This window comes from Pangasianodon hypophthalmus, chromosome 19 (assembly GCF_027358585.1).
Source record: "Pangasianodon hypophthalmus isolate fPanHyp1 chromosome 19, fPanHyp1.pri, whole genome shotgun sequence".
In the NCBI taxonomy this organism is placed as follows: domain Eukaryota; kingdom Metazoa; phylum Chordata; class Actinopteri; order Siluriformes; family Pangasiidae; genus Pangasianodon; species Pangasianodon hypophthalmus.
The window spans coordinates 13,006,697-13,025,981 of record NC_069728.1 but is presented as its reverse complement, the minus strand read 5'-3'; the positions used below and the strand labels follow the sequence as shown (position 1 = coordinate 13,025,981).

Below are 19,285 nucleotides of genomic sequence, written 5' to 3'. Positions count from 1 at the left end.
CTAATCCATCCAATTCAAATACCCTAATAAGTATGTGATCTCAATAATTACATTTACAGCATTTAGCAGACACCCTTATCCAGAGTGACTTACATTTATGTCATTTATATACAACTGAGCAGTTGAGGGTTAAGGGCCTTGCTCAGGTGCCCGGCAGTGGCAACACCAGGATCTGAACTCACAACCTTCCAATCAGTAGGAAGACCAACACCTTAACCACTGAGCTACCACTGCCTGAACATAATAACTTTGATATTGGTGGGTTGTGATTTCCACCACTGTAATAAAATGTAAAAACTGTGGACTCTGTACGGCTGTACTTCTCAGATCCCACTCTGAGAACCATGAGTGCAAACTATTTGCGATGTCATGGTCATGTGATCCTTACCTAATGGGCAAAAATCATTAAGACATGATATAAAATCCTGTCTTAATGTGATAGTAGGTAAATTGTTAGTGGCCACTATAATCAAATGCGAGTGTGATATTTATTCATGGCCATTATGAGCCATAGGTCTCAGCATGTCCTGACTTATGATATTAACTTTGCAAAAGGATCTTATACAAAAAAAAGTATAATAAAAATAATTCTATAACCCTTCTGAAAGCTATTAATTATTTCACCTAAACATAACAAACTCTTGCAATTAAATGCAAATGCATTTCTTTAGAAACAAGAAATAAGCACAGAAGGTTAGTATATCATTAGTATATCCATTTATAACAAAACGATGCAAATCAGGAAATAATGTAGAAAACAAGTAATGGGAATTCCCTGCTGCCGAATCATTGGCTTGTCTGTGTGGAGACAGCATTTCATTCATGTGACACTTGATATTCTATCTTGCTATACAAACAGGAAATTTTCTTGTCAAATGTTTCTGACATGACCTTCTTCCCTTTCATGTTGCTGATGTGCTGTCTCTTCTACCAAGTAAGATGTGGTAATGAGGTTGATGAACACAGAGGAGGTTGAATCTTCCATCTTCGTGAAGAAGAAGAATTTTATTTATATGGCACTTTTTAAAAATAAAAAGTTCACAAAATGTTTTATACAATGCAACTAGAACAGGAATATAAAAATAAAGAGACACTATTAAATAAGAGCAAAAACAAGGGGATGCAAAATGTTAATCAAGTGCATATTCATATTCTTTTTAATGTCAGTGAAGTGATTTGAAGTCAGGAGCGATGTGATCCCTCTTTATTCTACTTATATATGTAAGAATTACACTCTCACTGCTGTCAGCAGTGGAGAGAATGTCCCAGACCTTGGAGATAAATCACAAAGACGATAGTATGCGATTTTGCAGACATTTACATTGTTATCTTTGAAACTGAGGTCAATATCACAGTGATTCCTAGGATTATGACACAGTTTTTGGCCGTCAGAGAGAGGGACTTACGAGAGGTTAGGAAATCTTTCTTTTATGATTTGTATCTAATAATTTAATAATTTAATTCTTTGTTAAATTATAGGACATCTGCAAGTTGAAGCAGATAGGCAGGGACATAACCTGTTAAATGCCAACCTGGGTGTCATTTGAATAATGTTTGCTAATGATACCAGCTAGTGGAAGCCTACAAAGGCTGAAAGGTAGAAGACTAAAACTAGATCCTTGTGCGATATCACGGCACAAACACAATGAACACAAGCACAGTGTATCACAGGGTCCTAAATCTATATGTTGTGTGGAACAGAGTAGAATAGTAAGGAAGTAATGTAAAGGGTGATTGGTAAAAATAAATTGTAGAAAAAATATAAATGTTAAAAAAAAAAAGATGTAGGTTTGTTTCAGTCTTTAGGTCTCTTAGTTTTGATTGGTTCCAGTCTTAATTTTCAAAAAAATCTTTTTCTAGAAAGAATATCTTCCTAAGAAAGGATATTTTACAACCACACTGTTGCAATGAGAAAAACAGCAGTAGGCTTCTGAATAAGAACATGTGGTAAAGCTGATGCCATGCCGTGACAGATCAAACCTTTCAAACTCAAATCACTTTTTTTTTTTTAAATCTACAAATGCTAAAAATCACTTGATGTAATAAGGATTTTTTAAATGAAACACATATACAACAAATTGACTTTTAGTAATGTACTTTAATACAAAATAATCCTTTCTGGTGTTGTTTCAAAATGAATATGTATAAAATTCTAACTGTACAACTTGCAAATGTGAATCATTAAAAAAACAAACAAACAAAAAAAAAAAACAGTTTTTGAGAATATTAAACATGATTTTGAAATTGTTAGTTAAACCATTAAAAAACAATGACCTGTTTCCTACAAGATTTCCTCAACTTTTCAAAAGGTAAGAGCACACTGTAATAACAAGAGCAAATTCTGCAAAAAACGACACACACATGGTTGTGAAAGCTTATACCTAGATGTTCACTCTTCTGCATGTTAATTGAAACTCTAATAAATGTTATAGTTTATCTTTATATAATGATAAATATTAAAACGTGTTAAATATTTGCAGACGATTGGTGTGATGGATCAAATATTTAGGATTAAAGTTGATCACTGAACACACTAAAATCAGTCTAGAAATACGAAGCACAGTTTACAGCGGGGGTGCAAAACTATTCTCAAGTCTGGTACCTGGAACCTTATGTAATCTTTGGCAGAAGGAGGCTTTTAATAAATCAGTAAATCTACCACGTGAGCATGATATGCAGCCAGTGAAATTCTACTTGAGTAAAATACTGTCATTTACAACAAATTCTAAGGCACATGTAACCACACAACAGCTCATCCCTGCTGGGTCAATACCAGAATTATGAAAACTCAGAAAATTAAAAAGCATTTAACAAACTTGCTGCATGAAGTCAGTTTAAAACTCAAATGGACATTTCCCCAAACCAAAAAAGTTGATGAGTGATGCTGTAAACCCTGATACATGTTATTATTTCTCATCCTCATCCTCCTACTAAGTGCTATATTCACTTTCATAATCTAACGTTTATAATGTCTGTTTCCGTATTTTATGAGGTATTTTACAGTTCAAGTCCATACACATTTCAGCATGTGTGATATTAAATTGTTAAGAAGCAACCACCAGAAAACTGAGTATGGTCACTTAAAAACTGAGTATGCTCAGAAATATGGAAGAATATTTAAAAAAAAAAAGAAAAAAAAGAAAGAAATACAGAGGACATTTGTTTGATTACTACCGATCAATTTGGAACAGATTTGGAAAATAAACACTTCACCCCAGACTTGTGTATAAATTAACAGTTGTAACGTACATCAATATTCAAAATAAACAAGGTTGTAGAAAGTGATGTCATGTAAATGTTAATAACCTATAATTAGTCCCCAGAGTTCATAGGCAGAGGGACACTGAACACACCGATTTTCACACTCAGTATTTCAAGCCGACAGTCCTGCCCATGATCTGGATGTCATCAAACGGCAGTAGTGCAAGTATCTGAAAGGCAAAAACAGTCATCGCTCAGACATAGTACATAGACGTCATGACATTATGTCCAGTTCTTTTTTTTTTTTTTTTTTTATGTGAAAACCTAACACAGTGACCCATGTTCATCCAAGCCGCACATGAACAGATGTGATTGTATGCAAAGGTCACTGGAATTTTCAGTATTCAAAAGTTTCATCTTCGCCATATGTGTACTAACAGACTCACAAATCATTATCGGTATTATCAACAGTGTTATATATAATAATAAAAACTAGAAAACATAATAAATATGGAAGCCTGACATAAATCTCTGGTAAGCAGAAGTTTTAATTTCACCAGTTTTGGATTGATCTTGTTTTTCCTTGTTTTTGGATGGATCTTGTTCTTCCTAATTAATTTTAGAGGTCTGTGTTTATTAGCTTAATTTGGCATCTCATTTACATGATACCCACCATGTGATGATAAAATAGGGTGCATTTCAAGTAAATGATATGCCTTTGCACCTCAATCATAAGTCACTATTCGATAGTAATGTACCTACATTTAGATCGAAATACATAGTTTTGACAAAAGCCTTGTGATTGGCGAGCATGACGTTTACTCAAGCTTTCCCCAGTATTAGCCTCACTCACTTTTCCCTGGATGGGGAGAAACCCGAACTTCATACAGACCTTGTAAAACCACCATAATTTCCTTTAACTGCGTCCAACATTAATCTCATCTGAAAGCAAGTAGTTTTTTGGGCTCACTAGGGATTTAAAGGGGAAACTGAGAAATGAGCAGATATTATGTTCAAATGACTAATTCTTATAAAAGTAGGGCACTTCAAGGAATTCAGGTTATTCATGTAGTGCCACTGAGCTGTTCCGAAAACATTAACTCTTTCAGAATTTGAAGGAAGCACTCAACACAAAAATCAAAACTAGCAATGATTTAGATTTGCATTACATCAGTTAGAAGAAGTACAACTGCCTTTTCATTGGCATGTCAGTTAGAAGTCATGTGACTTAGCAACTCTGGCATGAGGAAGTGAAAATCATCCTTAGTACAAATGATACTGATACAAAGATAGCTCAACGTGCTAGTAACCAGCAGGCTGAAATCTCAGGATTTGGGCACTTTTACACGACGCTTAACTGCTCAGTTCAGTACTTGGATTAGATTCTGCTTCACCTATAAGTGGATTTGAATTATTTAATGCAAATATACGATTCATATGAAGGTGAGAACACTTTATCTGTGCCTATAAAGGCTGGACTTGTGTCTTTAGGCTGGTTCCCTGTCTTGGTCTCTAAATCAATAATTCTTACGTCGTCGTTGCCGTCGGCAAGGTCCAACGCAGTCTCATCCTCCATGTTGCGAATCATTTTGTCAGCTCCTGCCTGGCACAGGTGGCTGGTGATGGTGGCATCTTGACGCCCGACTGCCAGGTGGAGTGCTGTGCAACCGTTTAGCATAGCAGCATCTACGTTGGCGCCTCTGTTTAGCAGCAGAGTCACTGCATCCACATCATGCAGCTCCACAGCCATGTGTAACGCCGTTTTCCCACTCGTTCCCTCCTGAGGGCAGACATGTAGCAGGGTCGGCAAGTGTCAAAGAGCAGGGTCAAAGCTTGAGATATATAAAAGTTACGACAAAATACTAGTATTTGTTAGATCTACAGTATTTGTTAGAATTGGGTAGATTACAATATAAAGCTAAGAAAATCAGAGTTTCTATATTCTGATGCTTTCTATAAACTGCTACTGCACTGTTATATGGGATGTAATACCATCCTGTTTGAAAAAAAGGCAAGTTGCATGCAGATACTGTAATGTCAGACATCCAGAAATGACAGGCAAACAGGTACTGCAGCTTAGGGAAAGCCCTGTCTTTTTAAATGACACTTCAAGGAATAAAAGTGTATTATTATGACTGCATAAGACCTCTTGTCACTTCTCACCTGGAGGTTCAGATCCACACCCTTCTTCATCAGCAGTTTCATGATTCGGTGATGTTTGTGCAGTGTGGCAACATGTAGGCAAGTCAGACCTGGTTAGAAAATAAAAATAAAAAATCCTTAATGGTGCATGTATTTAAAAAAAAGTAAGAAAATAATATATGCTTCTGTTTAATTTAAGAAAACAGGAAACATATCATTAAATCTCGCACAAAATATTTGTAGTATAATTGGCTGAAATTGTTAAAATACCCAAGAGACAAAGTTACAGATCAGTGAAGAATGGACCGAGTGTCATATACACTACAGCAAGAAGTTTTAGTCACTACTGGTGCACTGTGCTAGCTGTGATGTCTTATTAAAAAAATCTCCAAAAATATAGGGGATTAGCAACATAATCTCAGATTAATACCCCAAAATAATTTATATTTAACCTGATGGGGTGTGCGGTTGTAGGAAAATAATCAACACCAGGGTGGTTTGAACACATCGGAACGTTACTACTCCACTGTTTATTACAGCATGTCCTGAAGTGTTTAATTCCTCTTATACCACAGCAATTGGTCAGTGATTGCAATTTTTTTTTTTTATTTATTAAAGAACGACAAAGTACTTTTAGCTGTTTAGTGTTGTGTACTTGTTATGGAATGCCCTCAGACAAGTTAGTCCCTGCTGTCACGTACATTATAACAGCTATAATCAGTTGTTCCCTCACCAGCCTGTCTTACTTCTCTCTTGAAGTTTAGAAGACAAACAGCTTGTCATGTTACTGAGAAACTGGAAAGCACAAACTCCTTTGTTCTGGAGACTTCCCTGTGGCAGAAAACCTACCAACCGTTACAAAGCGCTGACACTCGAGACTCATTCCATAAATGTTACATAAACACGTCCTCACAGAAAACATCGCCATAATCAATGATTACATGTCTTTGTTAAATAATACATTTCCAAAAATCAGTTTTTTATTATCAGGCTGAGATTATGTGGAGCCAGAACTAGAGTCAGAGCTGCTGTTAGAGAAAATTAATCAACAACCAAGCAGATTGGAGAATTCAACAGTGCTGTGGTATAACACATAATATTACATAACAAATTAAAAAAAAAAAAAAAAAAGTCATTTACAGTATTCATCACTAACCATTAAATTGAAAAGAAAAGAACATCACTGTTAAAACTGCAATGTCAATGCGGAGGTTAATTCCAAAACCTTTACACAGACTTCCCTGTTCTATTACTGCTGCGTTTCTGTTCTCTAAAGGCCAAGACAAATGGAAAAAGATTCCATTCTCTCATTACAATGGCAGCACTTAATGTACTGTACGTAATAGTCTTGTTCCCGTGCAAGTTGCCCCGATACACAGAAAACTTCAAAGCAAACAGGAAGGAGGCAGTATTAAATAAAAACCTTTATATCAGGATATCATATGCTTTCATACTGCGTAGAGGGAAGTGAATGAACCAGCCCCAACCCCACACACGCACACACACACACACACACACACACACACACACACACACACACACACACACACACAATTGTCAGTTTATCAGGTACACCTATCACATAGATCTATCACTTTGTAGGTGTACAATCACTGAAGATCATCAGTCGCTCTGTTAAGGTTGAAAACTGACCTCTACAGAAACACTGATGAGCAGATATTATTTGGGCATTGGACTATTCTCAGGACAGCAGCAACAACGACATGGCAGTGTGTGTTATGATGGTACGAATCAACCAGGCACAGCAGTGTTAACTGGGATTTTTAATAGACCAGCAATGAAAAGTATCCAGCTAACAGTGATGCCGTGTTTAGACACTAAAACTGAAAAGGCAGAGGACGATTAACACACTTTCTGTGCTTGGAGAGAGATGAGCTCTAGTTTTTAAGTAGAAGTGGGCAGGTGTAGCAAATAAACAGGCAAATGTGTGAAGGCATACACTAAAACTATTCTACGAGAGGGTGTGAGTTACAGTGATTTTATCACGGGTAAGGGGGTTTTAGACATTCCGCTTTGCATCATGTCTAAAAGTGATAAAACCACTGTGACAAAAACTGTGACAAAATTGATATGATAAAATCCAGTCTTTGATAAACAATTTAATTTATTAGTAGTAATATTCGCTATAAGCAATTCCTCTGCCATGAAATATAGTCTGTTAACAGTAACCTCTGGTTGCCACGCAAAAGAAAAGGGAAAAAATCAGGGTGTTCAATAGACAGAACAATGGCATAATGATTAGCATAATGGCATAATGATTAGAAACCACTGCGTTAATACAGAACTCAGTTATTGCAATTTCAGGGAATTAACAATGGCTTTGAACAAAGCTCAGCCAATCAGATGTTAGAACCAAAACTATGCATTTTTATAAAAGACGTTTTGGACTTCTTTGCTTCGGAACTGGAAAATGTTGAATGCAAACAGCTCTCTGCTCCACTAGCTTTAGTCGAGCTTTATTTGCACAGCTAAGGAAGGTCTTTATTTTATTTATTTTAGCTCAACTTTATTGCCTGCTCGGACTTATGTTCATTTCAATAGACTACTGACAGCTCACAGGTGTCTCCTTATCATCCCGTATGGTGAACTGTTCAATAAGTGCTCAATGAGGGCAGTGAGGCTGAGCCTCCTTCCCGACAACAACCACCCATTAATCAGACCAGAAGTGTCATCACTGACAACAAACACACTTCTCTATTCATGAGAATGATTGTGGTTAACTCCCTTGCCACAGGATCCTTATGGGTAGACTTGTCTCTGTCCTAACACTTTATATTGCACAGTAAAGCTGTTACACAAGCTAGCCTAGGAAGCTCTAGGTAGTCACTAGGTCAAAAATATAACTGGTGTCGTTGAAATTTCTAGATATTTCATATATATTTATTAAATGTAGTACACTGCAGTATTACCTCTCCAGTTCTGTGTCTCGAATACTGGGGTGAGCTTGGAGGGCGAAGCCTGACGGAGCATCTCATTAGCACAATCGAACCTGCCGTGCTCGCAGGCCACGTGGAGCGCCGTATTTCCATCCTGGTCCTGGAGCTCTAGACATGCGCCGTTCGCCACCAGAGCCTTCACCACGGGCACCTGGTTCAGGTAGACGGCCAGGTGCAGCGGCGTCTGAGTGAGAAGATGAGGCAGAACAATCAGTCCGGCAACGCTGCTCTACAAAATAGTGTGCTAAACCTGTACGCCAACATTTTACTGATGATGTCAATGCTATTCATTTAACCAAGCTAAATATTGTCTAGCTAAATCTCTTTACTTGGATAGTACATTTTATATTTTATATATATATATATATATATATATATATATATATATATATATATATATATATATATATATATATATATATATATAGTTCGTGTGTGTGTGTGTGTATATATATATATATACACACACACACACAATTTTATACATATATATTATACACATATTATATAAATAAATAAATAAATAAAATATGATATGGACATTGCAATAAATGACATCATTAATACAATTTTCTGAGAGAACTTACTACTCACAGTTACAAAATGATGAATTTGGTCAAATTGACAATTTCATGTTGCAGGATTTTTGTGAAAATAAATTTCGCAATTGTTTAACTTCACATAAACTTCACTTAAATTCACATCGCTGACCAACAGCGCTGTTTTCCTCGAAAGGTTCTCATGAAGGATGTGGTCCTTCAAAATCAAAAATAGAGGAAGTGCTCATTTTAGCAGTGTGGCTTGATTTAGATGCCCCTCAATTATCGTGGACATTTGCAATGCTGGAAAAACCAGAATAAACTCTCGAATACTGTAAATAAGGTAAGTCCCAAATGGCTAAACTGCTAACTCCTCCACAAAATGCAAAGTTCTAGTGTGACAGCATCTTTACTCTACCAGTCAGCTGAAGATACTATGAATTCAAAACATGTTAATTCTGATCCAAACATTAATTCTAAACACCTTTTACACAATTAGAGGGATACATACAAAATCATTGCCTTTCCTATAATGTGAAAATGTTGATAGTGAAGGTGTATTTACAGTCAAACGTGATGTTTCCCAAATTATATGACAGTTTTATGGTATAAAAATGAAACTGGGCAACAAGAGGCCTGACACTATACAAAATTATAATCTACAATAATGTAATTTTTAGCATTTCATGAAAATGATAGGATTATTATTTTAGAACCATGGGCTGATAATTGTTCTACAGTATACTACAATAGTCAATAAACAAGTTATCATCATTACTGTAGACAATATAAAGTGTTATCACATTTGTACAGCTTTTAAAAATGTAAAGACCTTTTTGTTAAAATACAATATTGTAAACAGGGGAAAACTTAATGAGAGCATGAATATTCTTACACAGATAATTTATTACCACATGTGTGGCATGAGTGTTGTAAAGAGACCTAATTAAAGGGGATCTAGTGGGAGTGAAACACACATCTGTTAACCACTTACATCGTATAGTAACTCATCCACTGGCTTTTGATAGCAGCAGTGCATAGTGAACTGAACTGAACAGACCTCATCAGAAAGAGAGCAGCACTACATATCTTACTCAGTTTAAGAGTGTGCACTTGTCATGCTGAGGTGTTACTGACTAATCCGAGCAAAGCCCCGACTCGAGTACGTGGATTTCGGTAAGCTTGGTGCACTATTACATTTCCATTAGTCACTTGTTTAAGTGCTGACTGCAATAGATTTGCTTCTCACTTAATTCACTACTTTTTGAGATGCTGAAGTGCAGCACCGATACTCCATGGGTCTTGAACAGTTTCAGATACAGCATGCTGGCACAATTCAGCCAATGTTATATGCACACAATGTTCTTCTTAACCCAAATATAATCAAGCAGTCTAGACATGTGATGTCTGACACATGTCTGGAGCTATGAGGCTAATGCAGCTAACAAGGTCATTTAATTGCATACCTAAATCTTTATGCTCCAAAGGACACTGCTTGGCACAGTCACAACATTTTCATGAAATATCAGAACAAGTCAGTATTAAACAAAATGTATACGGACAAATTTGATGGGATAAAATGATAAAATTAAATACACTAATCACTAAAATGCCTACCTAAAAGCCTTTAACCTACACAGGTGGGTTAGCTTTGTCTGCCTGCCATCACTACAGATTTCAGCTTTTGGATTTAAATGGGCCCATGATGAGTTAACATATTAACTTGGCTAGTAAGGGTGTTACTGCGTCACAGTTAGTCACACGTTTCAAAATAAAGACTAAAATGATTTTAGGTCTGTTACCGTCCACCCATTCATTTTTATTTTTAACTTAATCATTTTCCTGATTCCAGTAGTTCTCATTCTTTATGCGTCAGCCTGCAACTCTCCAAAAATGTAGGTTGGATTTCACAATCCTCCCTCCTTCATTTGGACTCGCCTTAAATCTTACTATAGCAGCCTCCATTTCTCCGTGCAGAGGGTGTGACTGCATTGAAAACACTTCTCTGTGTAATTCGCTACTGTTGCAAACACGTTACATTGCTACCTCTGCTGCCAATGCTAGCATGGGCATAACCATCATACACAACTGCTATCAGACACACAGACGAACATGGTACAGCTGACCAGAATGCCACTATCTAATCAATCTAATATAAGCTAAGGAACACCTTACAGAGCCTTGCTAGTTTTTTTTTTTAATTCAGCTCAGTGCACCACCTTTCCTCACTGCCATCCTCTCTTTCAGCTTATGACGACAATGCAACAAGCACTGACAATGTAAAGAGATTTTATTGAAAAAAAACAAACCAAAAAAAAAAAAACTGTTCTCAAAAATAATAAAAAGTAGAACAATCTGATCTTGCGTTTCCTCTAGTTTTTATATATATATATATATATATATATATATATATATATATATATATATATATATATATATATATATATATATATACATACATACATACATACACAAATGTCTTTCTCTCTCTGTTAAGCTCCACATGCTACTCCTGAGATACCAGTGATCCTGACCCCTTCTGCTCTCCGATCCTGCCTGATCCATCCTGATGCCCTACTTCTGGTTGGAGTTCTCATCACATGGAAACCACTTGCTGCTGCTGAGGATGGCCCCATATGGACAGCCTAAAGTTACATGAGATTACTGTGGATGGTACCACTTAGAAACCATGAAGATGACTTTGGACTGAACAGTTATGCTATGATGGCTTAGGACTACAGTTGCTACGATAGCTTTAGGACTGCAATTCCCACCAATGGTTTTGTACTCCATCAGTGAACAGTTGATAACTTCAACAAAATAGACCTCGTGAAAACTATAATGAATTTCCTGGTTACACAATTGCAATTTTTAACCATATAGTACACAGTTATAGAAGGGAATTATATATAATTGTACTATTCGGTATCACCCAGATGAGGATGGGTTCCCTTTTGAGTCTGGTTCTTCTCAAGGTTTCTTCCTCATATCATCTCAAGGTGTTTTTCCCTTGACACCGTTGCCTCTGGCTTGCTCATTAGGGATAAATTCATAAATTTAAAATTGTCCATTGTTAAAACCTATACAAATAACCGTACCTTTCCCCATTTAGCTAATACACCTTGTCTTTGTTCACTGGAGTTAGCTAGCTAGCAACACCTATGCTCTCTCAAATTTCTATCCTTCGATGACAGGAACATGAGGAGTTCATTACTATTATTACGTTAGAAACTAGGATTTCAAGATACAATATTGTGATAATCTTAATCTGTGTTTAAAAAGTTGAGCAATTAGTGTTATTTGTGGTACAGAAATGTCATTTTAAGCACTGCAACCCATAGCACACATTTTATATCCTACTTCACAAACTTTACCCAACTTAGGAAAAATTTCACTGATGAGAGAAAATACATTTTAAAAAATCTCTGCAATGGAAAATATGATAGAAGTAGTATTTTTGAATAAAATATGGAAATGTGTGAAACCCCTTAGTCTGATGACATATTTCTAGCTTAAGGTGGAGTTTCCCTTACAACAGAAATAACATAACCACTAAAATCCTGAAAAGCACTGCATAATGTTTCACACTGCATTGGCTGGCTGTGTTAGTGAAGGCAAAAGTAGGAGACCAAAATGTCAAATCCCATGAAAGAGCAGGTGGATGCAGGAAGTGTTACCTGATATAGATTATTCTGGATGTCCAGGATCTCTTTGGGGAACAGATTTATGAGCTCGTGGGTGAATGGTTCCACCTCATGGATTATAGCCAAATGGAGAACCCTGGACAGGAATGAAAAAAAAAAAAAGAATAAAAATAAACTGGGTTAAACTCTCTCTTTCTAAAAAATGCAGTTTTACATTTTCTCGTACAGCTGGGCAAAGGGGGAAGAGAAGACCACACACCAACAATGGAAAGTGTTTCACAATCTGTGACGCACAACAATACAGAGTAAATAAATAATACTAAGAAATTCTTCACGCCCATGCGAGCGGCTCAGGAGTTGCGCAACACTGGAACTTTTCTACACACCACAGTGAAATCAAGGCACTCGGCTCAGCGCAGGTTGTATCGGGTTCTTGGAAAACCAGACTTTTAAATTAGAACAGGTTTCAGCAAAAGGGTTGAATTAGAGCCATGAGTTCAGGTGAAAAGTAGCTGACCCCATTCATAATGCAATGGAGGAAACCTACACTACGATAAGGGGGTTAAAGAGCACAGGAAACAGTACAACCACAAAGACATGACTCTTTAACAGAAGCCTCTTGAGCTCCTTTTTCAATTAAGAGGTGTTTTTTAAGGGAATGTTTAAGCCAAGAATGACTTTTACATTTTTCATGTATATAAATTATGGGTATGAATGTATGAAAATACATATATACACACATATACACATACATGTGTGTATATGTATATAAAATTTGTTAGGGAAAAAAAAAAAAAAAAAAAAAAAACATTTTTAACAAATTCACATGTCAAGTTTTGGTAATCCTAAGAATTCTTATGAACAAAATGTAACTGAAGCACATTTTGTCTGTCTCTCTCTCTGTTTCATTAAACTCTTTTCCTAGTCAGGGTTGCAGTGGATCTGGAGCCTCCTGGGAACACTGTGATTGAAGTGGGAATACACCCTGGGTGGGACACCAGTCCACCAAGCCCCACACACACACACACACACACACACACATATGTGCAGACACATTCACACACGCATTCACACCTAGGGACAATTTATCTAATTATAGTCAATCCACCCACTTGCTTGTTTTTGGGAGGTGGGAAGGAACCTTGAAGCATGTTCCAATTTACGTTTTACTTTTTTAAAGTTTAACTGAGTGTTTAGAAACTCAATCTTAAGCAGACTTCCTGTTTCACTGGGTATACACATGAAGTGACACACAAGCCAAAAATCCCTTAGCCATTCATCAAGAATACACAAATGAAAGGAGATAAAGTCTGTTGAGCTCATGAATCAGACAATCATTGATTCAATGAAAATGTCCATATCTACTTTTAGGCTAATAATTAAGTTGTTCAAAACAACTGGCGCTGAAATGAACCTGCTTAGAGGAGGACGCACGTGTATTTTGCTTCAGTGCACAGTGAGGAGCTAAGAGAGCTTTAAGGATCATGGTTGGAGATTGTCACCAAGTCTCCAAATCTGCTAACAGATGCCACCTCCATGTCAATAAACTATACTTCTGGGCCAGAAGAAGCACTTTTCTTTAATCTAACCACAAATGTAAAGGCCTGGGCCTGGATGCTTCTGTAAAATGGATTCTATGGTCAGATGAGGAAAAATATAACTTTTTTGGCAAAAATGGCAAGGTGCATTTTGTGAAAAAAAGAATTAAAAAAATCCTAATCCCCAATACCAAGTATGGTGGAGGACCAGTTAATGTTGTGGGGCTGTTAGGATACATGGCCTCATGGAGTCCATCAAGTACTGGATAATGATCCAAAACATACATCCAAATGCATAAAAATGGCTCATAAAATCAAGCTTTTCTCCATGACCATTCCAGCCCCCTGACCTAAAAACCCCACTGAAAACCTGTGGGATGAAATGAAGAAGTATTGCAGGAGAAGTCTCATTGCTGTAGGCGGCTGCAAAAAGTACTAAATGCAGGGGTGCTAATAAGTGTGAGGTTTTGTTAAACATATATTTTATATAATGTTTTTTTCTTAAAAACAAATTTAAGAAAATAAATTTACTTCAGTTAAAGGTTATTGGCACCCGTGGTAAAGATGGCTTTGTTAGTCATCTTTACCAAGGGTGCCAATAATTCTGGGAAATAGCATATGCCTAAGAGTGACATTTTCAAAAAAGGAATGATTTTACCATACTTTACTATAGACATATACCTTAACGGTAAAATAATTATATTTTATGATAAAAGTATGTCAGAATTAGGCAAATACTCTTATTCAAATACTAAATTTTCATATCATGATCGTATGAAAATTTAGTAACACCACACGCCTCATAGTTTATGATAATGATACATGACCATCACTATATTAGTCAGTTTGTTAACAAATACCAAGCTGTTCAAAATACATTGACTTATTTCAACTATATCTGATATTACTGCTAATAAGCCACTTGTCTCTGCTCCTTACCACAGCTCCAGTATCAAACAGGAAGTGCTGCTCTAAAAGAAAACCTAAACATAATACATACACCAGGTCACCAGCCAAATGAAACTTGTACAGGTATCAATGAAAAAAGATTTCACTTTCACCAAGATAACAAATAAGGGGAAGAGCCAATGGAATTTTTCAGGGGTCATTTGCCAGCAGCCCTGAAGTGAAAGTCCTTTCCAGAAGTGAGAAATCACTCCTTCTGGATAGAGCATGTGGGGAATTCATGAAGTCTCTCAGCATCGATAAAGGTGAGGGGAAGGAAGCCGAATCTTTCCTCTTGGCAGAGTACCAAAGAAATAAAATGAGTTTGTTCTGACTGCAGATGGATCTTGCTAGACATGAACCCTCACTGAACCTTCTTAACACCTGATAAACTGTAAGCAGAAGTTTCCACGAAACAAACTTTCAAAGAACTCATAGACAATGTCAGAAAGGTTGTCTTTTTGCTGCAGGTTTTTGCTGCAAGATCCTAAGAATGTTGACTCGTGTTCATTGTTTCTCACATAGACTGTAGCAATGCTTTGTTTATGAGAGTACAGAGAACAGTGACAGACCACAGCTTAATTATTTATACATGCAGAAGCCAGATAAAGTGCATTATATTACACCTGTTTTACAGCATCACTTGACTGGCTGTGTATAATTTAGTATTAATTTCAGTCACTCAGTCACTTCAGCAGCGGCATACCTCTAAATGTCTGACAGGCTGCGCTACAAATCAGGTGTTAGGATCACCACGTCAATTTTCATGTTGAAAGATTTTTAGCTATAATTTAGCAAAGTATTTTTGCAACACTGTAAAGTTATTTTATTGTTGCACTGACGAATGTTTCCAGCAAATTTATAATTTTATAGTCAAGTTAAAGAGTGCATGTGTGTTGTTGATACACTAGTCCTCCAAGCCCTTAAACAAAAGCTCTTTTTGTAGCTTTTTGTAGGTATCAGAATATGTTTCCAGCAGAGCACTGGGGAAATTCCGCTGCCAATGTGTACTTCTGCTTTCTTGCACAGATGCGCCACAGATAAGTGAGACAGAGTTTCTAGACGTGTGTGTGACTGCTTGCAATGTTAGATCAGCGAACTTCAGTGTAATCACACGAGTGTGAATCACTACAGACATTTCACTAGGCCATGAAACTACACAGATGGACAATACTGTAGTTATCGAGCATATCTATTACCACAAAACTCACAGCTCTTAACCTTTATCTTTATATAAATACAAAATACGCATGTTCCAAAATTTATTTGTGGGTATGATCACAGAATTGCAGTTTTCTGTGTGCTATGATTTGCAAAATGGTACATCAGTTTTATTCTATTGGCTTTTCTTTCTAATTCACAAATTTGTTCAGTATAAGAAAGACAGCTGCCTTTATCTCAGAAACGCAAACGCTGCCTACCATGCAGAAGATGCACCCTAGGCATTCAGTTAACCACAGGTTAGGGGATTGACGTAAGCTGTTAGAGCATACTTATTGGCAGTTATATTGATATAGGAAGCACTGTTAAAGTCAAAGGGTAATTTTTAGCAACAAACAAACCAAAACAAAAAAATCCCACAACTAAGCCACTTCTCACACCCTGCTGTCAGTTGTGCTGTGCCAAGCCATGATTAGCCTACATGAGATCACGACGACTGAAACTGCCCTTCCAAAACTTAAAATGTAAGCACCCATACACCACTTTTGGACTTTAAAAAAATTCCCAGAGGAACCTGTGTCTGTTCCATTCAGTGAACAAAAGAGACAACTGCAACCTTGGACTTTTATCAGTTAAGATAATTGCAGTACCTGCACAAGACAACCCAGTGGAGGGTGTCTAATCTTCACAAAGGCAAGATGTGGCTGCAGGTTTGCATTCTGTCCATGCATTATAATTAGCCTTCAAATAATTTAACCTAGGGTATGTCGATACCTGTCCTAGAGACCTACTTCTACGCATGTTCTCTGGGATTAAAGCATGTGAGGGTAGACTATAACAATAACTTGCCTGGCACTAAAACCTGCAGCTGTGTCGACCCTTTATTATAATAATAATAATAATAATAATAATAATAAGCTTTATTTTATATAATGCCTTTAAAAGTAGCTTCTCAAGGCCCTTTACAGTCCATGCAGAACTTTACATGTAAGCATGAGAATTTTAAAATCAGCTATCATCAGTCAGCAGATACGTGAGGGTTAAAGGGGTCAGGAACCAAAAGTGTTCAGTCGTTTTCTTTTCTTCTCTTCTCTAGAAAAGGGTCAGTGTGGCTCCCAGTTTTTCCATTTCAACTAAGCAAGACTAGGCGATGGACCAGGTCAAATCAGATGTACTTCTGCTTGGTTGAAATGAAAACCAGGAGCCACAGAGTCTCTTCGCAGAAGTCAGTGGTTTATTCGAGGGCTTAGTTTAAACCAGTGTTTCTGATTCGCGGTCCTGGCATACCACTGCCCTGGACATTTTGGTGTTTTCCTTCCTTGCTTAAGTAATAAGCTCAGAAGTTCAATCAAATGAGTGGTAAGCAGGGAAATGCCTCAGTGACTTAAACACTCCTGACTTGGATTAATAATTAGATTTAATTTGTTGTTTGGTTGTGTATTGCAGCCAAGAAGCCCTGGAAGTGCAGTATCTGTTTTAGCTGCTGAGTAACCTGAAAGCCCTTTATGTCTGTGGTTTCTGAGCTTGTCTGACACACAGTTACCTCTAATGATGTACCAAAGCCCTTCCATTGAATAACTGAAAACTGTTTCGAGCAAAGAAGACCTTTAGTTGATGTACATACTGTCTTTAAATTGTTCATGTGCAAAAAAAAAAAAAAAAGTGTGTGAGGATCAGCTGATTGTGGTGATGCCAAGACACTTATGATAGATAAGTGTGCTTAGATACTTGTTTTATGCTAAGATACTTGTTTTATGCTAAGATACATACTTGTGCTTAGATACATGTTTTGTGCTAAGATACTTGTTTTGTGCTAAGATACTGTTTGGGGAAAACTAATGTGAAATTTGTGTGCGTAAATTTCACTTTCCCCCCAAAACAACATTCCTTCATATAGTAAGTTGAAGATATCTAAGGTATTTTTCAGCAATGTAAGGAGGTAAACTGTGCTAAAAACCTACGTGTCTCCGTCTTCTGTGACGGTAGCGAGCAGGTTTCCTTCCTCCTCGGTGTAGTCCACCGGGTGCTGCTGGTTCTGCTCGGCTCGACTCCCCGAAACGCTGCATTTCCCCAGGAGGTCGCTCAGGCTTTCTGTGTTCAGAGATGAAGAGCCGTAAGACGAGTCCAGGCGCTCATCCGTGCTGAGCTTGTCCTGCTCTTCTCTCCCGCTGCTATGATCCGGTACCGAAGTGGTGGTACCGCACCGATCATCTCTGGTTAACGACCTGAACGATTCGATACCGGAGTCGGTTCTGTTGTCCTCCAGCAAATCAAACTTGCTCTTCTCCTCGCCGTCGCCTCCGCTTCTCTCCATGATACTCTCGGGATCGGTTTGTGCGCACTGCAGGTGGATTAGTGTACAGGCTTCACACCGTGTTGAGGCTCAACCGAAATGCAGTCACCGCGTCGAGGCGAAAACAAACCAGTTCGTTTTAGCTGTTTGTCGTCGCTGCTTTTTTTCATTCCACCTCCAGTTTTTGTTTTCTCTGAAATCGAAGGTGCAAATACATAATGAACAACAGAGCCCGCTCATAACCGATCCAAGAGGAGAAAAGAAAAACAACCAGCTGGAGACAAACACAGATAAAATGCCCGACTTGACGAGTTTTGAATGTTACTGCTTACGCGGAAGCTGTTAAAAGGGGGCGGGGCCAATCTCAAAATCACGCGGAAGTCGGAGTTTGTGGACACGTGACTAGAGTGTTCAAGAAATCTATTTCTTCCATATACACACACACACACACACACACACACAGCACTGACATAACGGCAAAACATTACTACAATTCATATTAATAATATTATAAACGCATATATACTTTAATTGTCTTTCAATTGAACTGGCAACTCTGTTCCAAAGACATGTCTTCATACCTTTTTTTTGTTATGGGGTATTTTAGGATTAGGTTTCGTTATTAGTCTGTAATTAAGATTAGTCGATATAAATCCAAAGCTACGACAATTCCACATTTTTGTATTGATCTAAAACTGTTCTATTATTTTATATGAAGGTTAACTATAAGGAACCATCAGTATAGATGCCTGATTAATGACCACGTGCGCAGTAACCATGGCAACACCGAGTAAACAGCGGAATCTCCTCTGCTGTCCCTGTTTCTCTGAGCTGTGAATTTACCAGAGGCTGTTTCTGACCGTGA

The 19,285-nt window shown here is 37.4% G+C and overlaps 1 protein-coding gene across 1 annotated transcript; it reads right to left on the bottom strand.

The window, feature by feature from the left end:
• Positions 1-2,078: 2,078 nt before the first annotated feature.
• On the bottom strand, positions 2,079-18,774 carry nfkbie (nuclear factor of kappa light polypeptide gene enhancer in B-cells inhibitor, epsilon). The gene is made up of 6 exons (XM_026923720.3): positions 18,089-18,774; positions 12,517-12,619; positions 8,274-8,484; positions 5,365-5,453; positions 4,733-4,981; positions 2,079-3,431 (listed from the first exon to the last, which is right to left on the bottom strand). Exons 1-6 carry the CDS (start codon positions 18,439-18,441, stop codon positions 3,366-3,368), a joined length of 1,071 nt encoding a protein of 356 aa, XP_026779521.1. The 5' UTR covers positions 18,442-18,774; the 3' UTR covers positions 2,079-3,365.
• Positions 18,775-19,285: the final 511 nt, after the last annotated feature.